Source organism: Canis lupus, chromosome 15 (assembly GCF_003254725.2).
Source record: "Canis lupus dingo isolate Sandy chromosome 15, ASM325472v2, whole genome shotgun sequence".
Lineage (NCBI taxonomy): Eukaryota > Metazoa > Chordata > Mammalia > Carnivora > Canidae > Canis > Canis lupus.
In genome coordinates, this window is record NC_064257.1 from 40,732,618 (window position 1) to 40,755,361 (window position 22,744).

The 22,744-nt window shown below is 45.4% G+C and overlaps 1 protein-coding gene across 4 annotated transcripts in view; it reads right to left on the reverse strand.

Annotated features, from left to right (window-relative positions):
* The window catches only part of GNPTAB (N-acetylglucosamine-1-phosphate transferase subunits alpha and beta), a 71,388-nt gene extending 57,679 nt beyond the window's left edge, over positions 1-13,709 (reverse strand). For 3 of the 4 annotated variants that reach the window (XM_035699395.2, XM_025439094.3, XM_025439090.3), the window contains exon 1: positions 13,409-13,709. In XM_035699395.2, coding sequence (XP_035555288.1) covers positions 13,409-13,525 — 117 coding nt within the window. In that variant the 5' untranslated portion in view covers positions 13,526-13,709. The remainder of the gene's footprint in view (positions 1-13,408) is intronic. The other variant, XM_025439092.3, reaches the window with a different exon arrangement.
* Positions 13,710-22,744: the final 9,035 nt, after the last annotated feature.

A 22,744-nucleotide genomic window follows, 5' to 3' on the forward strand; every position in this document is an offset into this window, starting at 1 on the left:
CTGTCCAAAATGGTATGCACTAGCCACATATGGGTATCTAAATGAAGACTAAATAAAACTTAATAAAAAGCTCAGTACCTTAGTCACATCAGCCACATCTCAAGTACTCATAGTGTTAGTGGCCACTGTACTGGATAGCTCAGGATCACAGAATACTTCCATCATTGCACAAAGTTCCACTGGGCAGTATGGTGACTATTCAATCCTTAAAGTTAAGCAAGAGTCACACAAGAAGGCCCCAGTCTTGTGATTTTAGGAAAGTCACTTAAACTTCTCTAAATGCCAAGTATAAAATTTAAGTAATATCTTATCCTACAAGGGATACAAAAAACGATTGAGCAGATATATATCCATATATTCTGACAACTACAAAATACTACAGAAAACATAAGTTATTAAGACTAACTTTATTTAGCCCCTCAAGGGGCTCACAGCCTGCTGGAGAGATAAATATGAGACAAATAACTACAATATAGCATGTGAAAAATATAACCAAAATATGAACGAAAGTATAGTTGAACTTTGTAGATATTTCCATTGTAACTATTAAACCAGAAACTAAAATTAATAAATTAGGTTTCTTTTTTTACTTTATTTTGGCAAAATTTAACTTAAATAAAAAACTAGTGAAATGAGATAAAGTTTTACAAAATATCTGCTTGTGATATTGCACTTGCTTTCCATCAACAAAACGAATGTTATCTCATTCTAACAGCTAGTTAAAAACATTGTTTAAATATATCAAGAAGAGATCTCTTTTTATGAGTCTGAAGTGCATAAAACTCATAAGTTAGTTGAAAAATATGTTATATATCTTTAAATAGCTGCCAAGTCATTTTAAAAAATTACCCCTTTCCTGAGAGGCAATTAGCATTATGTATGAAAGGACCAAATAAAATGTCTTTTGTTCTGGCTAATTCTAGTTCTAATATATACAAGCCATGGAAATCATCGCAGATGTACCCAAAGGTCTATACAAATATGATAATGGCCATTAGTACTTATAAAAATAAAACCTGAAAATAGTAGTTTAATAATTAAACAATAGGTGAACAGGAAAATATAGTTCCACAAACATTATGAAGCTATTTAAAAAAAAAATAAAACTTATTTTCAGGGTGCCTGGGTGGCTCAGTCAGTTAAGTGTCTGTCTTCGGCTTAGGTCATAATCCCAGGGTCCTCGGATCGAGCCCTCTTCATCGGGCTCCCTGCTCAGTGGAGAGCCTGCTTGCCTCTCCCTCTCCCTCTGCTTCTTCCCCTGCTAGTGCATGTGCATGCATGCATAGTCTCGTTCTCACTATCAAATAAATAAATAAAATATTTTTTTAAAATCTTATTTTCAAATAATTATTAAAAATTAGTAACTTAATTCAATAACTCAGTAAATGTTAATATGGTACCATTCTAGACTCTGAGGACATAGCAAAGGCCAAAACTAAGTATCTTCCTTTGTGAAACATACAGACCCATCAAAGGATCAAGTATTTGGTAAAATATTATGTGCAGAAAGCAATAATCAAAACTTATCAGGCTGAAGCATGATGTTGGCAAAATGGCAGAATAAGCAACTCCAATGTCTCATCCCCTCGCTCACCCCAGAAACACTGAAAAACAAGCAGAAACTGCCAGAACAAGTAAAGAAGTATTATATGAAATGTCCTTGATATAAAATAGTCAGAATAGGCAAATCCATACAGACAGAAATTAGAGCCTACAAGGCCCCAAGGGGTAAATGGAGTTATTGCTTAAAAGTTACAGAGCTTCTGTTTAGGGTGATGGAAAGTTTTGGAAATAGTGGTAATGGTTGCATGATGAAAATGCAATTGATGTCACTGAATTGTATACTTAAAAAATTATTAAAATGGTAAAGTTTATGTTATTTGTGTTTTGTAACAATCATTCAAAAGAGGAGTGACTACAATACTCCTCTGAAAAGAGTAGTAAAGGAACTGTGAACAACCCTGACTACAAATCTGACAGCTTAAATGAGATGGACCAATTCCTTGAGAGACACAATCTACCAAAGCTCAAACAAGAAACAAGTAGGCCGAATAGGCAAAGACCTATTAAAGAATGTGACTCAGTAATTAATAAACTCTGAAACAGAAAGCACCTGGCCCTGATGGGTTCACTAGTGATTTCTACCAAACATTTAAGGAAGAAACTATACCAATTCTCTACAACTCCTTCCAGAAAACCAACTTCCTAATTCATTCTATGAAGAAAAGTATTATAAGCAATGTTTCTCATGAACATAGATATGAAAATCCTCAATGTTATCCACAACATTGTATCCAACAATGTATAGAAAGCATTATACACCACAACCAAGTGGGAGTTCCTTTTCCTTCCCTTGAGCCATCTATGCTAGCTCCTTCAAGATCAAGTTCAGATGTCACTCTTATGTCTGAGAAACACCCATGCCTATTCCTTCAACTTAATTTATCACAATGCATTTTGTCTATTTGCTTGTCCATCTCCCTATCTAGAGTGAGCACCTCAAAAGCATAAACTGAACCCTCTGTGTCTCCAGTAGGCAGCAGAGCACCTCTGTAAAACTGTCAAATAAATGGCTTCTGAGAATTTGGTAAAGAAGTTTTATCCAATTTGGAATGAATCAGAGATAGGAATGAAGTTAATGGAACGAGGTAGTGAAGGGGGAATAAAAGATATATCCGGGGGGAAAGATAAATCTAGAACCCAAAGGAAGAAATAATTTTAGGAAGCAATTGTAAAGTGGGCAGTATGGTTCTTAGTCTCAGGGTAGAATGCAACTGGCTCTCCCTGCACAAGTGTGACTTAGTCTGTAACATTTTTCAAAGATTTTTCAAAGATTTTCCCCTGCTTAATTTAGTGCGAGTATGAATCACACACAGGATGACTAATCACCTACTAAAGATACAGCAATGTGGATCACAAGACTGGAACAATCAATCTAAAGGACAGTTAAGAGGTATTACAAGATACTCTGTGAGTGTGCAGAACTTATGACATTACAGTGATCTGTTACATTTTAGAAGGAACAAATAACGTATGTTATTGTAAAGCACAGCCTGTGTTAAATTAATGTCCCTGCTGTTTTCACATCAGCCATAATAAAGTGCACTCAGGTAAAGAAAGCACTGCAAACCTTCCAGCTCTGTCTCTAAGGAAAAATTAATGTACTCTTCGATGTGACCTTGGACACCAGACCAGAAAGCTGGTCTCCTGCTGCCCTCCATGCAGCATCCTGGCCAAGGGAAGAACGGTCCTGGGATGGGACACGTGGCACTGACTTAGCATGCAGTAAGCATCCTACACCAGGCATCATGCAAGGTACCTTGCATACATGAGGCACGTCATTTAAACCATCTTTCCTCACTAGGACTCAATCACAATCAATTAATAAAAATGATTTTTGTAAGTATTCAGCAAAGCACCTATTCATTCGCATAGCATCTATAGTTAGCAGCTGGCAGAGCAAAAGAACTTGTCTGTCTTGCTCACTTTTGTAACCCACGATGTCTGCAGAGTGTCTGGCACTCTGTAATAGAACATAAAGACCAGAGGATTTTGCCTCTGAAATATCTCAAATCTGTCCACTTCCCTTAACATGCCCTTCTACCAGCCTAGTCCAAGTTTCCTGATCAAGTGCCCTCAGCCTTCTTGCTCTCTAATTCAGCTTCTTCCACTTTGGCACTACTGAAAACACATTATTGTGGGGGCTGTCCTGTGCGTTACAGAAGGTTTATCAGCATCCTGGCTTTCACTCAGTAAAAGCCAGTCCATGACAACTTTGAATGGCATCCCACTATCCTCAGGACAAACACCCAAACTCTAACCTACTAAGTGCTAGGAGGCAGGCACCACCAACCACACCAGTCTTCCCTAGATCCTCACTTTCTCACTCTCCACCTCCAGCGCATGGGTCCTTGTTCACCTTCTCAAATGTACCCCAATTTCAAGACCTTCACAGTGGTTCCGGAGTCTGAGCACTACTGACACTTGGGACTGGATAATCTTTGCTGTGGGTCCTGTCCTGTACATTGTAGGATGTTTCACAGAACCTCTGGCCTTCACACAGTAAACACCAGTAGCACCAACCCTACCCTGTGCCCCAGCAGGGACAACCCAAAATGTCTCCAAACATTGCCAAATGCCTTTGGGGCAAAACTGCCCCTGGTTGAGAACCCGTGGCCTACAGAAAACACTAGGCTCTGTCCTCTGCCTCAGCAACTCTGACCCTTCAGAACTGAGCTCCAATAACATCAAGAAAGCCTCTCCTGACCCAGGCACCAGACAGGACATTGCTGGTCTCTCCCACAACACCCTCTCCTTTGTAGCATTTCTTACCACTGTATTAAGAAGCATTTAACATCTGACGGTAGGACCAGAATATAAGCTCCTTCTCTGTAGGAACCGCCTGCTTTGCTCACTGCTCTATGCCCAAGGCCCAGCATGGTGCTCTAACACATAACACACAATGTGCTAACAGAATGAATGAGTTTAGTATTATGCTGGGCACAGGGACCCTTAGGTAAGAAAGGCAATGTCTTGTGCTCAGGATGCTGAGTACAAAAATGGCAAATAGGTTTCATATCCTGGGCAAACTCATCTAACTGCACTGAGAAAATGTGCATGTAAACCTAAGTTTCTTCTGAGGCACCAAAAGACCAGATGTCACATTCCAAAGTGAAGAGTTGAAACAAGAAGCAAAGTTTCCTCAGGAGGTGGCTGAAAACTCATCCAACTCATGCTAGAAAGGTCCAGGGGAGGGTCTACGAAGCTGCTGACATTCTGCAAACCCACTTCACCTCATCTAAAAGGGAAGGGTGGAAATCTCTTCCATTCTCCTGAAGCTAGGAGAGGCCCGTGCAGCTGGGTAGATGCCACATCTGTCTCACTCCCAAGAAACAGAAGGGCTAGCTGGCTAACTGCTCTGAGGACAAAGGAGAGGTGCTGCTGTGCTAGAATCAGCCCATGCTCCCTGTCTCTGTGCTGAAAGGGTTCAGGATATCCTATCCCCAAATACAGCACCTGCCTTATTGAATATTTTAAGCTGAAGGAATTTGAGAAACAGCAGGTGCAGAATTTCCTGACCTTCCCCTGAAGCAGGTCATCAGACTCTAAACCAGCAGGAAAGGAGGATCCTTATCTCCGAAGAACAAGTATTGCTGAAAGAAATGTGAATGAACAGGCCTTGGTTTCCCCAGCTTACTCTACTTAGCTCATTCTCTTTTTTATCGTATCACAATTTTCCAAAATTCTCCCCTCTTCATCAAAACTACAATAAAAATGCTCAGGTTTAACTACTTTGCGGGGGGGGGGGGGGGGGAGGTCTCTGTTTCTTTGTGAAGGCTCCCACATCATGTAAAACTTACATTAAATAAATATGTATGCTTTTCTCTTATCAATCTGCCTCTTGTCACAGGGGCCCTAGCCGAGAACTCAGAAGAACAGAGGAAAGAGATATACTTCCTCCCCTACAAAGCAAAGTGCATGGGTCTCCCATGTACCAGATGTATGCCATGCACAAGAGAATACCTGCAGATCTTAGGTCAGGTCCAGGGTCCCCGAAAAGAAAGGCAAAGAGACTGAGATGAGAGCCCCATGGTATCATCAGATCCCTAAGACCAAGGAAGGGTACACAACCAGCCTACATGAGGAGGCATCTGCGCTCACCAGAGTTAAAGCAAGTCATGGCTCCCAGGGTGTGGTCTCTGGAGACACTTTGGAAGCATTCAAGAGAGAATAAGCTTTGACACCTGCAAATTCTAGAGAGCTCTGGCACCTGTTTTGGAAGGGCTTTCCTGCTCTCACTTCCTTCCCCTCTTCTAGGTGCTCCAACCTCCCAGGCGCTGGCCCAAGGAAGGGCCAGAAATGGGCTATGGAGGAGAAGGAGAAGCATCAGATGAGCAAAGAGAAAAGTAGCCCACTGTGCCTAACCCTCCTTCCTCACTTTCAGGCTTTCTGCCTAAGGCAGCCCTGAGCTAGGCAGGTAAGAGGCTTCAAATTCAACAGGCTCAAAGCTGCTGAAATGACATTATGATTTATAATGTGAACTGACCACAGACTTTTTATTACCTGGGAGTGACAAGAGAAGGCTTGAGCCCACCTGAGTCTTCATGCGGAGGGGGACGTAGAGCTAACCCTGTAAGTTAACATAAAAGGTGGGCAGGAGATAGACATTTACTCCATATCTGTGGTGCTTATCTAACGTGGCAAGTGCCACACATCCCCCCCATTGTGCTTACTGGACATGATACGTACTGCCGTGGCCGACCCAACACCACTTCCCTGTCCTGTTCTAGTGAACTCCACACCCATGGAACATATATGCTTAGGAGACAGGCCCTAAATTCAGTAATGGATCAGACTGGCCAAAAAGCAACATCCTTGGGATGCCTGGGTGGCTCAGCAGCTGAGTGTCTGTCTTTGGCTCAGGTGGTGATCTCCGGGATCATGGGATGGGGTCCCACATTAGGCTCCCTGCAGGGAGCTTGCTTCTCCTTCAGCCTGTGTCTCTGCCTCTGTCTTTCTGAGTCACTCATGAATAAATAAATAAAATCTTAAAAAAAAAAAAAAAAAAAAAGCAACGTCCTCCTCCTTTCAAGGGGGTGGTTTAGGAAATGCTCTATGACCCAGTTGCAGCCAACTCCAGGAAAAGTCTGCTGAGATCTTGGGTCAAGTTCCTCCTGTACTTTCTGGAAGAGCCTGCAGGACAGAGGAATCATACACTTTAAGGACTTATTCTGGAGCCATGTCCAGGTGCGGTGAAGAGAAAGTACCTGGAAGAATGAGCACGGCCTGTAAAGGGAGGCAGGGTGGTAAGGAGCACAGGGGAGGCAGGTAGAAGGACGTGTGGGATTGGAGCTTGTTGTCTGAAGCTGGGGACAGGACACACAAACATGTGCATGGGGGTCTGAAACACAACATTCTCCGTGGGAGCAGACAGCCATGGAGCCACACTGGGGAACCCCAATATTCAAGACCAAGAGAGCAGTGGGTGGGCAAGGAGAACAGGGAGGGTGCTCTCTGTGACAAAAGAGGGCATAAGAATTTCCAGGCACACGGCTACAAAAAGGGCAAGTTTTTTCTCTCACAACATGCTAAATTTCACTAACAAAATTAACAATATTTAGACCTCAATGCTAAAAATGTAACTCTCAAATGACCATATTAAAGATATGTAATGAGTCGCCACAGAAAGATGTAAGGGCACACAGGCTGCGTATTAGCACAGCTAAAACCCTATGCCCAGCTAAGAATACCAGTTCCCAGACAAGGTCCTTACTAGGCCGCCCAAACAGAAGTGACTCTTACACTTTGAAGAAGAAGGTAAAGGGTAAACACTACCACAGTCACAGCGTGCATGGTCAGGCCCTAGGGGAGGAAACGGGCTTGAGCGTCAGGCAGTTTGTGGGTCACCTGCTGCTTGGCCCTGCTCTCCAGAACAGCCTCGTGACCCCCGGAGGAGCCCTCTGCACCTGGCCACCTCCTGGGGGGAACTCTCAGTTCCTGACCACCTCCCAGGGGGAGCCCTTAGCTCCTGATCAGGAATGCCAAGGCCCCAAGCCCAGCTCTGTGATGGCACGGGTGGCTTGCCAGGGCACAGGAGGGGCACCCAGGCCATGGCGGGCAGGCACGAGAAGGAAACTCCCTTGCTAGGGTCACCACCCTGACAGAGTAGCCGCCGGGGCACTGGCGGCCATGCCCTCCCACGCCGGCAGCACCTGCCCGAGTCCTCAACCAACAGCTGCAGCACAGGGACAAAAAGGGGTTCTCCACAACATCACGTGAGCACCTCTGTCCAAACTCGTGAGGAGCTCTGCACCCTGTTCTCAACTACAGGGGCCATAGAGCCACCTGCCTTCCTACAGCAGGTCCGAGCTGGGTTCTGTCACGGGCAACCAAGCACCACTACTGCGAGCAGCAACTGTAAACCACTAACAGGTCAAAAGGGAAAAGTTTTTGCCTCCCCCTAAAAGCCTCAATGTCCTCGAAGATGTTTCAACCCAGAATTTTCTTCCTTTCCTCTGATGGCCTAAGCAATTACTGTGCACACACTCACTCGATTACCTACTTCCTCTTACAGTTGCTCGTGCACATGGCACAGCCTCACCTCAACTACACAAGGACGGCCAATGGTAAGCTCTATGGTCTTTGTACACCTGCTAGCGCCACTCACCATACACAGGACAGTTGGACCAACAGTGTCTGAGAAATCAACAGTAGCTAGGGACAACGGGTCGGCAACAGGCTCTGTATCAAAGTAGCTCGGTCAGGGTCTGCATTATTTTTTTAGAAATGAGCTTAAAGGGATGTTTGTGAAGATCACCCCAACTAACTAATTCACTCACTCATCCATCATCAAGTATTTATTTGGCACCAACTGGGTACTAAGCACTTTCTAAATGCTAAGAATGCAGCAGGGACTAAGACAAGGTCCTTGCTGAGATAGTTAACAGGGCTGTGTGTCTTTCCCAAACCCCACAAAAGAAAAAGACCATTTCAAAAGCCTCTTGTGTGGCCACTGGCATTTTCTCTGTAGTGCAAACGACATTACATTACAATACATGTTTTCTGGGATGCCTAGGTGGCTCCCTGGTTGAACATCTGCCTTCCCCTCAGGGCTCAGGGCAGGTCCCAGGATCCAATCCCCTGAGTCAGGCTCCTGCTGCTTCTCCCTCTGCCTTTGTCTGCCCCTCTCTCTGTGTCTCTCATGAATAAATAAATACAATCTTGAAAAAAATTCATGCTTTCTCATATGAAGCACTCAATAAATGTATATTCACAGAACATTAAAGCTAAAATGGGAGTCTTAGAATCTCGTCTTTTTAAAACATTACTTTTAATAACAAAAGCTTTCCTTACCCCCAAAAGAAATCTACAGGAGGTAGAGCTAACAGAGGAGAGAGGAGAGAGCGGCTGCCCCAAACCAGGAGGCAGCTGGGAGGAGTAACACAGGATGGAAAGCACTGAGGGTCACAGCTCGGGTGGAACTAGATCCAGGGCTGGGCCGCCTACTTGTCCTCAGGCCAGGTGCCTGCCTCCACCTATCTGTTGCCTTTGGCAAGAACACAGAGGACAACCCAGGTGGCTCAGGGGTTTAGCACCAGCCTTCAGCCCAGGGTGTGATCCTAGCCAGGATCGAGTCCCATGTTGGGCTCTCTGCATGAAGCCTGCTTCTCCCTCTGCCTATATCTCTGCATCTCTCATGAATAAATAAATACAATCTTAAAAAAAAAAAAAAAAAAAAAGGACACACTCAGAATATATCTGTTTAATGAATGAACTAATCAAATACACAGGAATTAATTTCTTTCCTCAAATAAGGGAGGATGAGAAACTGGTCACCAAGGGCTGGACCCAGTTTTCAACCTTCTTTTTCACTGAACAGTAACATCTCATTAATCCGCAGTGGCAGAAAGCATGCGGGCCAGAGGGAGCAGGGAGGCCAGGAAAGTTAGGACCCCCACACGCAGATTTCCACCTAAACCTGCCTCCTCCTGGAAGTTAATTTTGGGGTACTTACTTGTGTCCATACTCAGTGTACTTAAGGAAGTGATACATTTTACACACACACTAACTACACACACATACAGATATGCACACAAAGTCCTCTAGGTTACAATCCTGAAATCCAGAAAGTTCTCAACACTGAAGACTTTTGTACCTGATTTGGCAACAAAACCTGACCACCTGAACTCATCTGGTGGCAAAACTTGGCCTGTGACTGACTGGAAATTATTTATAGTCTTTATTTTCCTGAGTGAGAATACTGTTTCACTGTAAACGCTACTGATGTTTAATTATAAGGTTAATTCAGTAGAATTTTCAGATACAGGATCGTGGATTTGTATATAAATGGTTCAACCAAATACTGATGAAGTAATAAAATTCTACTTCAAAAGCACACGTTTTAAAGTCTATATGATATTGACAGAGGACAAATAATTAAAATCAGAAGTTTCTGAGCTAAAAATGATCTTAGGAGCACAGTAATCTAGTGCCTGCATTTGTAGACAAGGAAATGAGGCCACAGGACTTGGGCAATCGACTCATTGACATTATATGAGCTCCCATCTGCTACCCTCACCCCAAGGTAGTATACTTTGGTGGCTATTAGTCTCCATCCTGAGGGTTACCCTGCGGGTTTGGATCCAGCTTTGCTTTTGTATGATCAGAGTTCTCAAGAGTTCTCCAGAAACTACCTGGCTCAACATAAAGGGAAACCTTAAAAAATATTGTGTTAATACTTCTCTCCATTATATTTTTCTTCCTCAAAATTTAGATGAGTATATAAATGGCTTATCAAAAGGTAGCAGCCAGTACCACTTATACTGAGGCAGGGGGGAATATTAACGAATTCACAGTTAAGAAGGACCCTCTTGGGACTCTTGGGTGGCTCAGTGGTTGAGTGTCTGGTCTGCCCTCAGCTCAGGTCGTGATCCTGGGGTCCTAGGATGGAGTCCTGAATCAGGCTCCCTGCAGGGAACCTGCTTCTCCCTCTGCCTCTGTCTCTGCCTTTCTCTGAGTCTCTCATGAATAAATAAATATTTTTTAAAAAGAGAAAGGTGCCTTGCAGAAGAGTGTTATTTAATCCTATCAACTCTGCAAGGAAGGTACTCTTATCTCAATTTCAAAGATAAGGAAGCTGAGGTTCAAAAAGGTTAAATATGTTTTCCAAGATCATACAAAGGACAGCCCAGACTGTGTGAAACCATGAAGATACGTGCTTAAGAGCAACAGCAAGGAACCAGACAGTGCCTTGGTTTAAGGCCCGGCTCCGCCATGAACTAGCTGGATTAGTCTGTGCAAGTGCTTCAGTTTCATCACCTATAAAATGGACATAATAATAGTACTCATTTCACAGAGGCACTGTTGTGAAGATTATATGAATTAATATATGTAAAGCGGTTGAGAGAATGCCTGGTACCCAGTAAGCCCTATACGTGAGCTCTTATCATGATCATTAATACTGGCACCAGGATTCAAACCCTGATCTGCCCAATCTCAAGGCTCCTCTTTTCCACTGTGCTGCATTTGTACTACAGGGGGGTCCCTGGCTACCTCAGTTAGACTGTGCGACTCTCAGATCTCCAGGCCATCAGTTCAAGCCCCATGATAGGTGTGGAGCCTATGTAAAAGAAAAAGAAAAAGAAAAAAGGAAGAAAGAAATTGTACCTGGGCAATGTATTAGTGGCACTGAGCCAGCTGTCTCTACCTTCCATGCCACTTGCTGACATTCTGACATTCTTTGCCTATTACTTCTTTTATCTGTTACAAACTTAAAGATTTGTGGCCATTTCAAAGCTGACAAATGTCTTTCTTTTGGTAAATAAATAACCAAGCATGGAATATATAAAATGAAAAATTCTAGCAACTGATGCCTTTAAGTCACCTTCACACTGCAGGAGTGTTAGTAAATACCTAACTTAAAATTACTTGGGTCCAGGGCGCCTGGGGGGCTCAGTCAGTTACACATCTACCTTCAGCTCAGGTCTTGATCCCAGGGTCCTGGGATGAAGCCCCACAGGGTTTCCCTGCTCTGTGGGGAGTCTGCTTCTCCCTCTCCCTCTGCCCCTTCCCCCTTCTCTTTTCTCTCTCTCAAATAAACAGAGTCTTTAAAAAATTAAATTAAGAGACCCGTAGGTGGCTCAGCTATTGAGCCTCTGCCTTCAGCTCAGGGCGTGATCAGGTCCTGAGACTGAGTCCCACATCGGGCCCCCTGCATGGAGCCTGCTTCTCCCTCTGCCTGTGTCTCTGCCTCTCTGTGTGTGTCTCTCATGAATAAATAAAATCTTTAAAAATTATTAAATTAAATTACTCAGGGCCAAAAAACTCTTTTATCAAGAATAAGACAGTCCACTGTGAATACCTACATCCACTATATTAGATTGCAGTACATGAAACAAAGATAGAACGTATTCCATATTTCCAAGTCTGGGCATGTTCTTACCCTGACTTTTAAGACTTATTTTCATTTGCCTCTAGAACAAGAACTACTAAAACTGTGCACTTGGCAATCATGCCACATAATTAATTCATTTACTCATTAAACAAATATTTAGACTGCCTATGCTGGCAGGACCTGGCACAGTGCTTGGATCAGGATTACAGTCAACAGCACCCTCTCTTATGAAGCTTACAATCCAGCATAAGTAAATGTATACTGTGGCATTTCTAAAAACCATTCTCTTAATTTGAAAACCTTCTGCAACCCTCCTACCAAAAAAAAAAAAAAAAAAAGAAAGAAAAGAAAGGAAATATTAAAACAAAGAGACATATTTCCAACAATTTGACAATACAATTTTTCTCCCAGGAGCTATACTTATTTGTAAATGTGTTCTCTAAAGTCACATCCGTGTACTCTTCCACTTCTGAGCTGCCCAATCTCTGTACACCGCGTGTTTAGGATCAAGAACACCATGTTAGACTGTCGGGAATCTAACAGCTATCCAACCTAAACCAAAGGGTTGTTTCCTTCAAGCAAATGTTTAATCTACTATCCAAACAGGCATAAAATCTACTAAACCTGTGTGTTTCCACCTCCCCAAACCTATTGTTTGGACCTCTAAAGAGTTTACAGGGTCTAAGCAAACTGTTGCACATTAACCACGAGCAGATCAAGAAAGATCCGACTCGTGTTATCCAGAGTCTAAATCATCAGCATATCCCATGACCCAAGGGCTTGTGCTGGCTCCGGAGACGCTGGGCGCGGGAGTCCAGGTCACGGCTTCCCGGTCAGGTGAGAGCCCAGGCCTCCGCTGATCTCGGGATAGGGACGCATGTCTGGGCCGCCAAGAGCTCTCCGACATCTCACGCGCACACAGAGACTCCGCAGGATAACTGGTGCTCCCAGAACAGAACAAAAGCGGAAAAAAAAAAAAATCTCTTCCGCAAGTTAAGTCTTTAAATTCGGGTCCAGTACCCCGTCCTCACTGCAAATTCGCGTACACGCAGCCCTCGGAGAAAGTCCTGAAATCCGGCAAGAAACGAGATTACAGAAGACAAAGTGCCTTTGTCGAAGTGGAAAGATCAGAAGGGTGTCCGCGGGAGGGGCAAAGGAGGAGGATTCGGGGGAGTCCAGGAAAGCGAAACGACACGGCTCCGGGTCCCGGAGGGGCTTCGGGGAGGGCGGGCCTGCGCGAGCCGCCGCGGTGACCCGAGTGTCCGGGAGGAAGCCCCTGCAGGGGACGCTGCCGGCGGAGCGGGCGCCCTCCCCAGAGCGTCGGGGCGACGGGCCCTGGGTCCCGGACGCCGACACCGCGCTCCTCCGGGAGGCTCCTTCGTCTCCGCGGCTGCAGGACGACGGGGAGGCGGGGGGCGTGGGCAGGGGCTGGGGCTGGGGCTGGGCTGGGCTTGGGGGGCCGCGGGGTCGTGCAGGTTCGGGGCTCCCAGCCCGGGCGCCCGCGCCGCTACTCACCTCTCCAAACTGGAAGGCGGAGACGATGGTGACAACGACGCCCACGAAGCAGACGTAGAGCCCATACCTGTGGGACAGGCAGGTGTAGGTCTGCCTCTGCAGGAGCTTGAGCAGCATCAGGCCGCCGCGCCCCGCCCCGCCCCGAGCAGCCCCGCTGCCGCCTCAGCGAGCCGCCATTCAGCGGCCCCGGCCCGGCCGCCGCTGTCAAGTCACAAGAGGCCGCCACGCATTGCTGCCGCGGGACCCACGCCCGCTGGGCTCCGCGCCGCCGCCGCCGCCGCTTCCGGGAGGCGGCAGCCCACGCCCTCCGCGCGGCGGAGGCGGACCCGCGGCCCGCGAGGGGGCCGGCGCCGCCCGGGTCTGGCCGGGAGAGAGGCGGCGGCGGCGGCGGCAGCGGTGGTGGCGGCGGGACAGCCAGCGCCCCCTGGCGGGCGGAGGGGCGGGCGCCCTTCCCATCGGCGCGTGCGCGGCGGCCTCCCGGAGCGGCGGGTCGGCGGGACGCGGGGGCCGGGCCCTGGAGCCCGCGGGGTGTGGGTACCGCCGCCCGCGCCACGAGAGCCGGCGTGCGCAGTGACTTCCTGCACTGACGGGAGTGCGGCAGCTACGGCAGACCATCTTCCCGGCGCTGCGAGCTGCGGCTGAGGCTCCTTCGCCTCTGGGTCCCTAACCGTGTGGACAGAGGAACCCCTGGGCTCCGAACGCCCGAACCCCAGTTTCAGCTCGCGATGCAGGGACTGCGGGCGTCGGCAGTGCCCGGCGGTGGCCGCGAGCGGCAGCGAATGACCCCGGCGCGGCCGCACAGCGGGGCTGGGGGCCGCGCTCCCCCCGGGGCGGAGGGCGGGGCGGCGGCCCCGGGGGCTCCCAGGCGGTGATTGCGCGGAAGGCCTCCCCTGGCGCCTCTCCTTGGAGAGGAATTTTAGTTTCTCCCGGTACCCCCTGGTTAGTAGGACTCGTCCTGACCCAGTCACCCCGGGAAACAGCGCACGTAGCCGCTGTTGCCGTCATGATAGCAGGTTTAGAATTATCTTCAGAAGCAGCTCAAGGAAATACTCACAATATGCCCTTAATTGAATGGTCGGTCACATGGCACGAGTGGATCACTCGGATCCAAGCTCAGGCATTTACACTGCTTAAAAAAAGATGAATTTATTTGGCAGAGAGAAATCAAGACGGGGGGGGGGGGGGGCGGAGGGGGAGGGAGAAGGAGAAGCGGACTTCCCAGGAGCAGGGAGCCAGGATCATGACCCTAGCCAGAGGCCGAAGCTTAAGGACTGAGCCACCCAGGAGCCCCAGGATTGACACTTTTTAGTCAATTCTTTTTTTTTTTTTTTTTTAAGATTTTACTCTTTTATTCATGAGAGAGACAGAGAGAGGCAGAGACATCGGCAGAGGGAGAAGCAGGTGCCTCACAGGGAGCCGGTTGCGGGACTCGATTCCAGCACCCTGGGGTCACACCCTGAGCCAAAGGAAGATGCTCAACCGCTGAGCCCCCCAGATGCCCCTTTAGCCAACTCTCAATCCTTCTTTAGGAAGTGCTGATCACATGTACGCACGTACATGACAAACATTATGGCAGTTGTGTGAGACACGCAGTTCTGAGGGCTTTTCAGGCATGGTGGCAGGTATAAGGCCATGAACCCTCAACAGGACTGCATTACATTGTTTCCACAATGATAATGGCCAGCATCTACTTAGAAGCTACTGTAGGCAGGGTTCAGCCAGTCCTCCAACAGCCTTACAAGGGCTATAGCTTTATTATCCCCATTGTACAGATGAAGAAATTGAGGTACAGTGAGGTTAAATAACTGTCTAACATCACACAACCCGGAAATGGCAGGATTGAGATTGGAAGAGTGTACTTAGTCTCTAAAACCGAGCTGGGGCAGAGGGAGGGGAGGCCTGCAAGTGCAAGACCAAGACAGATTCTGTCCTTGTTTAAAATTTTGATATTTTGCTTTTGATGGATATTTTGTATTAATGTTGATCTTTTTAAATAAGAGCATTAAAATATTATTCACCTTGTTTAGTGAGTTTTGGGCTTTCTCTTTAAATTTGCACCTGAAAAGTGCCTCCCTCTGCTAGTCCCCTCCTGACCTAAAGCTATGCATCCTAGAAGTTTTGCTTTGTTGTTTGCTTTTTTTCTCTCTCTCTCTTTATGCTCCAACCAGAGAACTTCAGGGGTGTCAGAAGTTTTGTCAAAGCCCTTTCTTCTAGAGAACTCACTCTTGCTTGCTCTCTCCCTCCTGAGCCAGGAGGGAATAAAATAAATGTGAGTATAAAATGGTACATCTCTAGTAGCTAGCTACTTTAGAGAGGTATGAGGGAGATTAAATAAGATAATGCAGGAAAGCATTTAAGTGTCTGGGATATTTTAAGCTAAGAATATCAATAAAAGTTAAGAAATAGTTAAAAAGTTATAAAGTAAGGAAAGTTAAGAAAAGACTATGTAGCTTTGTTCTAATAAGCAGTGAGGCTTTTCAGTGTGAGAATGATCTGATTAAATATGTTCTTTCAGAAGATTAATCTAGCAACACAAAATTTATGAAGATGATTTTAAACTCTCAGCTTCTGAACAGTGGGAAAAAATACACAGTGGCATCTCATTTATCTCCAAATCTTTTATCTGGCAACCTAGAAAGGCCATTTGAAAAAACAAGAGAGCAAAAAGACTGCCAGGAAACCACTGAAATCCATGAGTTTTGCTTTTAGGCAAACCCTTCAGTCCTCTCGAAATCTAATAGATAAAATTCTGAGAGATTTTTGTTGTCTGGGTTTTCAGTCCTGACAGATCGGGGGGGCGGGGGGGGGGGGGGGCAGATTTTTTTTTTTTAAAGCTCCATCTCCTGTTCTTCTCCTAAGCAAGAAGTGACTAAAACAGATGATATTAAGGAAAAATGAGAGAAAAAAATATTTTAAAAAAAGAAGTCAAACTGGTTCAAAAATATAACCTTCTTGGGGCCAATAATGTAAATAGAGGCAAGAACAGAGACATAATGGAGGCACCAGTATCTCCCGTACAATAGGTGATATAGTGACAAACCCAATCTTTGAGAAAAGTTCAAGACATGCTTAGTGTTTATTCATAGTTTATCAGCAAACACTGTGCTGGACATTTTAGCAGGCCCTGAAGCTACCTAGTAGAGACTCTTGGAATTTACATTCCAGAAGGACAAACAGGTATTAAGTTAACATTGTGAGGGGAGCTAACTTCGCTTGGAAGATCAGGGAAGGCTTCCTGGAGGAGGTACTGACACCAAGGCTTGAGGACTACAGATGGGAGGGTGGGAAGGGAAGTGCATGCCAGGCAGGACTTGCAGACTGAGGGCTCTCATGTAAAGCTGGAGAGGCTGGAGAGGTTGGCAGGGACTTGAGGACTATATTAAGAACAAAGGATCTGGAGCACTCAGCTGGCTTAGTCGAAAGAACATGTGACTCTTTGTCTTGGGATCGTGAGTCCAAGCCCCACGTTGGGTGTAGAGATTACTTAAAAAATAAAATCATTTAAAAGAGCAAAGGCTTAAACATAGCAAAGAATGTTAATAAAAATCAAAAAGTGACATGTTCAGGTAGGAATTTTAAGAATCATAACTGTGGTCTGGAAAATGTATAGGGAAGGAGACCTGGGTGGCCCAGTGGTTGAGCATCTCCCTTTAGCTCAGGGTGTGATCCCGGGGTCCTGGGTCAAGTCCCACATCCAGCTCCCCACAGGAAGCCTGCTTCTCCCTCTGCCTGTGTCTCTGCTTCTCTCTGTGTATCTCTTGTGAATAAATAAATTAAATCTTAAAAAAAAAAATGTATAGGAGGTAACCCAAGGAGTTGACATGAGACCAGTGGGAAGACAGTGTCAAATAAAATGTAGAACACCTCGTTAACTTTGACTTCAGATTGGCAGTGAATAATATTTTAGCTGTAAGCATATCCTATTCAACATCTGGGACTGGCTTGTACTAAAGTATCATATGTTGTTTATCTGAAATTCAAATTTAACTGGGCATCCTGTATTTTTATATGTCAATCCTGGCAGCCCTAGGTGAGAGACTCCTGGAGGGTCCAGGCAAGGGGCACGAGTGGCTTGGAGGGGGTCAGAACAGTGTCAGGGGGAAAGAATCCTGGGTATACTTAGTAAAGGAAACTGCTGGGACTTGGTGGGTTGATTGCATGTGGTAGGGACCACTGAGTGCTGGTTCTCCGGGCTGGGGACACCAGAGGAAGAGTGGGCATGCAATCCATATTTTTTTTATTTATTTTTTAAGATTCATTTATTTATTCATGAGACACAGAAAGAGAGAGAGGCAGAGGCATAGGCAGAGGGAGAAGCAGGCTCCCTGCAGGGAGCCAAATGTGGAACTGGATCCCAGGACCCCAGCATCTCAACCTGAGCCAAAGGCAGATACTCAGCCACTGAGCTGCCCAGGTTTAAAAGTAAAATTTACCCTCCCACCATCCTAATAAATATTTTATTTCAATGAAATCACATTTTCAGTGCAATCCACATTTTAAATATATTTCCAAACTGGATCAATTACTGATAATAAGAAAAACCAGAGGTTTAGTATCTTAGGCTCTGGTAAACTATGACATTTACAGAAATGGATCAATTTATTCCCAAAATGCTTGATAAATCATCACTCCATTCTTTTCACTGGTGCACTTTTCCAGTTTTCTAATAAGATCCATCACAAAATCAATAAAAAAGTATGTTCTCTTTTTTTTTTAAGACTTTATCTATCTATCTATCTATCTATCTGAGAGAGAGAGAGGGCAAGTAGTGAAGAGGAGCAAGGGAGAGGGAGAGAATCTCAAGCAGACTCAGCGCAGAGCAGGGAACCCAACCGGGGGCTCAGTCTCAGGACCCTGAGATTCTGGCGAGAGCCACAACCAAGGGTCAGCGCTTAACAGACTGAGCTCCCAGGCGCCCTTATTTTTTTCTTTTCCATAGGTTCTTTTCCCAATAGTTTTTTTTTTTAAATATTCAGATGAAAGCTTCAAACATCATAAAAGCCTCTCCGAATTAAAAAACAAACAAACAAAAAAACCGACCAGCTGACCTTTTTCGAGGGCACAAGAAAGTAATTTAAGCACGTCGCACATGATTAACCTATGGTGTGCAGATGAGTTTTACTTGATTGGCAGGTTGTTAAAGATACTTTTTAAACTGACATTCCACTGACAAACCCTAATCCTAACGCCTAGTTCACTTGGAATGACTGCGGCCAAGGGTTTGCCTGGCGGCGATCCACGGGGCTCAGTAGGGCCTGCCTACTGCATTTGTGTAGGGCCTCTGCTCACTGTGGCCGCGTGGCGCTCACACCCCCGAGGCCCAAGGTCTTGTGACAGGTATTGTAGCACTTGCACTACAACTTAGTGTACAGGTAAGACAGATTTCTTTGCACACACGTCTTATCAAAAGTGGTACACAGATGGCAGAGAGAACCACGTGATTCTAATCAAAAGGCTAGGGGGTTGGGAGGGGTATGTGTGTGATGTGTGTGTGTGTATGATGTGTAGAAATAAACATATGAGCCTGAGTTCCCTGTATGTGTCATCTGCCTCGATGAGACCTGGAAACGAGATGCCCAAATTGCAGCCACCGGTCAGACTGTTGGCTAATAGTTTGGATTTTGTTAAGATTGAAAGCAAGGCGACATTTATCGTCTCCTCGCCCCTCCCTGCGTACTTATTCGAGCCCTGCTCCTGGGGGATTAAATCCTGGGGTGGGCAGAGTCTTAGAAAATCCGTTAGAATGATACAAGACATCGTCAGAAATGCTAATTAATCGTTCACTTGAGACCAAGATTCCTCAGGGCCTTTTCTAGGAAAGGGAGTTTGGACCAGACCATATGATAGAATAAAACAGGACAGCTTAGGTCTCAGGGGGTTTGCAGTGACTTTCTTTCATTTTAAGACACATTCCCCATCATCCCCTAGTCCTGGAGTCCCTTCCTGCCCTCATCCCAGGAGAGGAGGGGTGTGCCTGATTGAGGCAGAAAGGAATTAAAACTATCTGCCGCAGACTCACGTCCTCATCTACTGTCTGCCCCACATGGGAGTATCTGCGCCGGGCTGAGCCAGGACCTAGAAACTCTGTCTCATTCGGGGGGTGAAATGCGGCCTGCCCACTTGTCCGCAGAGGTGAAGCATCACTGTCCAACTTACCCAGGACTGGAGCTGACACTTGGATCTCTAGCTGCCTGATTCTCACATGGCTTTCTCATCTGGTCCCAAGCTCAAGAGACAAGGAGAACGCTTCTGCATACTGGGCCCTAAAACCTCAACTCAACCTAAAACCTCAACTCAACTCCATGCTTGAGTTGTCTTTGGCTTGGCCTGGGTGAAAAATGAACAGTAGAAGTGAACGGTCGTGCACGAAAAGGACCACTTGCCCCAGACCCACAAAACAGTATGCTATATTTAAGTAAAGGTGGAGAATTGGGAAGGTCTCTAAGCAAAGAGCCTTAACTGGCCGATTAAGCTACATTGAAATAACTCCTGATAAATCTGGATTCAGTTCTGTCTTTGCCTTATTCCAGGTAAAAAAGGATAAAACGTTCAGGTGGTGAAATGCTTTCACTTTCAAGCTTCAGCCTTGAAAACCTTGCTTCTTGCCAGAAAGTGTGTCTTGACTTTGGTCTTCTTCCTCCTTTCAGGATATGTGGTGTGTGTTCATAAAACGGAGGCCTATTATAAGTGACCTCATCCCTCTCTGTCTTTGTCCTTAAAAAGAAATCCAGGGTAGTTTTTAATTTTTTTGAAAAATAGAAAATAAAATAAAATCATTAAACGTTTCTGAGAGAATCTCAAGAGCCAAGACATAATGCGGCCTGTTTACTGTTTCATGAATTCAAATACATCATGTATATAGAAGTATAATTTTCTCATGTGTGACCAGACTTTATTCCATTTATTTGATATTTACTTATGGGGGGGTTGTATGTTCCATCCATGGGTTATAGGCATTATAAAGGCAAGAGACTTTCCTATTTTATTCATAACTGCATCCCCACCATAGCATCGTGCTTTGTTGATACTAGCCAATTAGATAATTTATCTACCAAATGGGTCAATATATTTTGCTTGGAAATAAGTGCCAACTATAGAGTTGGCAACTATTAAAGTTTTGGTTATTTGGGGGCACCTGGCTAGCTCAGTCAGTAGAGCATGGGACTCTCTTGATCCCAGGGTGGGGAGTTTAAGCCCCTCATAGAGCTTAAAATTTTGATGAATTAAATGAAACTAGAATGTTATGAAGAACAAACCTAAATTTTGAGATGGAACTCACTTTGAAAAACTATTTGGACCTGGGTGATGTTGGTATGGGAGATTTCCAGAAATGTACTCTAATCATCTAGTTTTTAAAATCTCTGTTAATGTTTACTATGATTTACTTTCTGTTTCTTCGTTTCATCTCATGCATTACTTCTTTTTGTATTTTCTCCATTTTTTCCTAATTTTTTTCACTTACTCTTTGGATTATCCTATTTTTCTTTGTTTTTTTTCTATTTTATTGGTTTATTTTATATTTTTAAAGATTTTATTTATCTATTTGAGAGAGAATGATGAAGAGTGCAAGGGGTTGGGGGAGAGAGAGAGGGAGAAGCAGACTCCCCACTGACCAGGGAGTTCGAGGTGGGGCTCCATCCCAGGACCCCAGGTTCATGACCTGAGCCAAAGGCAGCTAGCTGCTTAACTGACTGAGCCACCCAGGCGCCCCTCTTTTATTGATTTCTGTCTTTATCTGTGTCATTTCTTTTCCTCTTGTTCTCTGAATTTGTTTTGTTGCTTTTGCACTAGTTTCTCAACTTTAATACTTAGCTCAACTTTTTTCAGTCTTTATTATTTTTTATTTAATGCTTCAAGACTATAAACTTACCTGTAAGCACTAGTTATATTGCATCCTGTAAGTGTTGGCACAGAATGCAGGTGCACACTGGGAGTTGGGGCTCCTCAGTGGGCACGGACCTGGACACAGCATCCATATTGGGAAGACCATGGTTGAGTGGCTCCAGTAGGGGCCTGGGCAGTACCTGCACTCCCGGCAGTGCAGAGCTGGGCAGACCATCACTGATGGCCTCACATATTCATGGGCTAACAGTCCATGGTACAGTGGGTAGAATAAAATGCAAGAGCCTGCTTCTCCCTGCAAAGTCTGTCCACTACCCTGTGCTGGCAAAGGCTGAAGAGAGAGAGAGAGAGAGAGAGAGAGAGAGAGAGAGGGACTGGGTGCAGGCAGTGACCAGAGAGCTGGGGTTGGGGAGGGAAACCTGAAGCTGAGAGCCAACACCTGATGCCTGCACATCTCTAAAAGCAGATCCTCCTGAGTGGATGGAGTCACAGGAGGATTTCATCTGAGAGGGACACGGGAGAGAGGGGCAGGGCAGAGGGTACCCGTTTTTGGTAATGGGGCTGTGAACTGACTTCCTGCCTTAGCAGGTGGCACCCTGCCCCTGTTCTTCATGACTGGGGCAGTGTTGGTAACTGGGCAGTTCAGTTGGGCTAAGGTTTGGGGAGCCCTTCCTACAAATCCAACCTAAAATCTCTTTGTTCAGCTCTCCTACTGGTTGGTGGGTGAACCAACTGAATCCCTCTCTGTGGAAGACGATGAGTGGTTTCTCTAGTCTATGAATAATCTGACCAAAACAAGGTAAGAGAATGGGCTTCGTGTGATACTGACTCTTTGGGATTCATTGAGGCCTCCTTCCTTGCCTAACACATGAGCAGTTTTTGCAAAGGTTTCAGGTTTTCTCAAAAATCCCCTCCCTCGCCTAGCTCCTAATTACCTCCGTATTTAAGTTCTCACAAGCCATCCATGTAGCAGTAGGTTCCAGGTATTTCCCTGGATTAATATTGGACCTCCCATGATATACTCTGCAGTCTACCTATTTGCAAAAGCTACATCTTACCCTTATGATTGAAAGTTAGACCCATTTCCTGATTTCCAAGCCTTTGGGATTTTCTGATATCCATGATTTTTCTTACTGGTTCTTAGTTTTCTGCTCCTCAGATCTAATGTAGTAAGCACTCCACATCTATATTTAATTATCTGTAAGCCCTGATTATCTAACTCATTACAATGTCAACTGCATATTTAGATGGGGAGATTTTTGCATCTCACACCACATACCTTCTATTTTTTTTACATTTGTTTTTATTTAAGTTCAATTTGCCAACATACAGTATTAACACCCATGCTCATCCCATCACATGCCCTCCCCAGTGCCCATCACCCAGTTACCTCATCCCCCCTTCCACCTCCCCTTCTGCAACCCTTTGCACCACATGCCTTCTAGAAGACCATCAGGGCTACTCTGACATTTTGCTGCAGTGCTTTGGCAATGC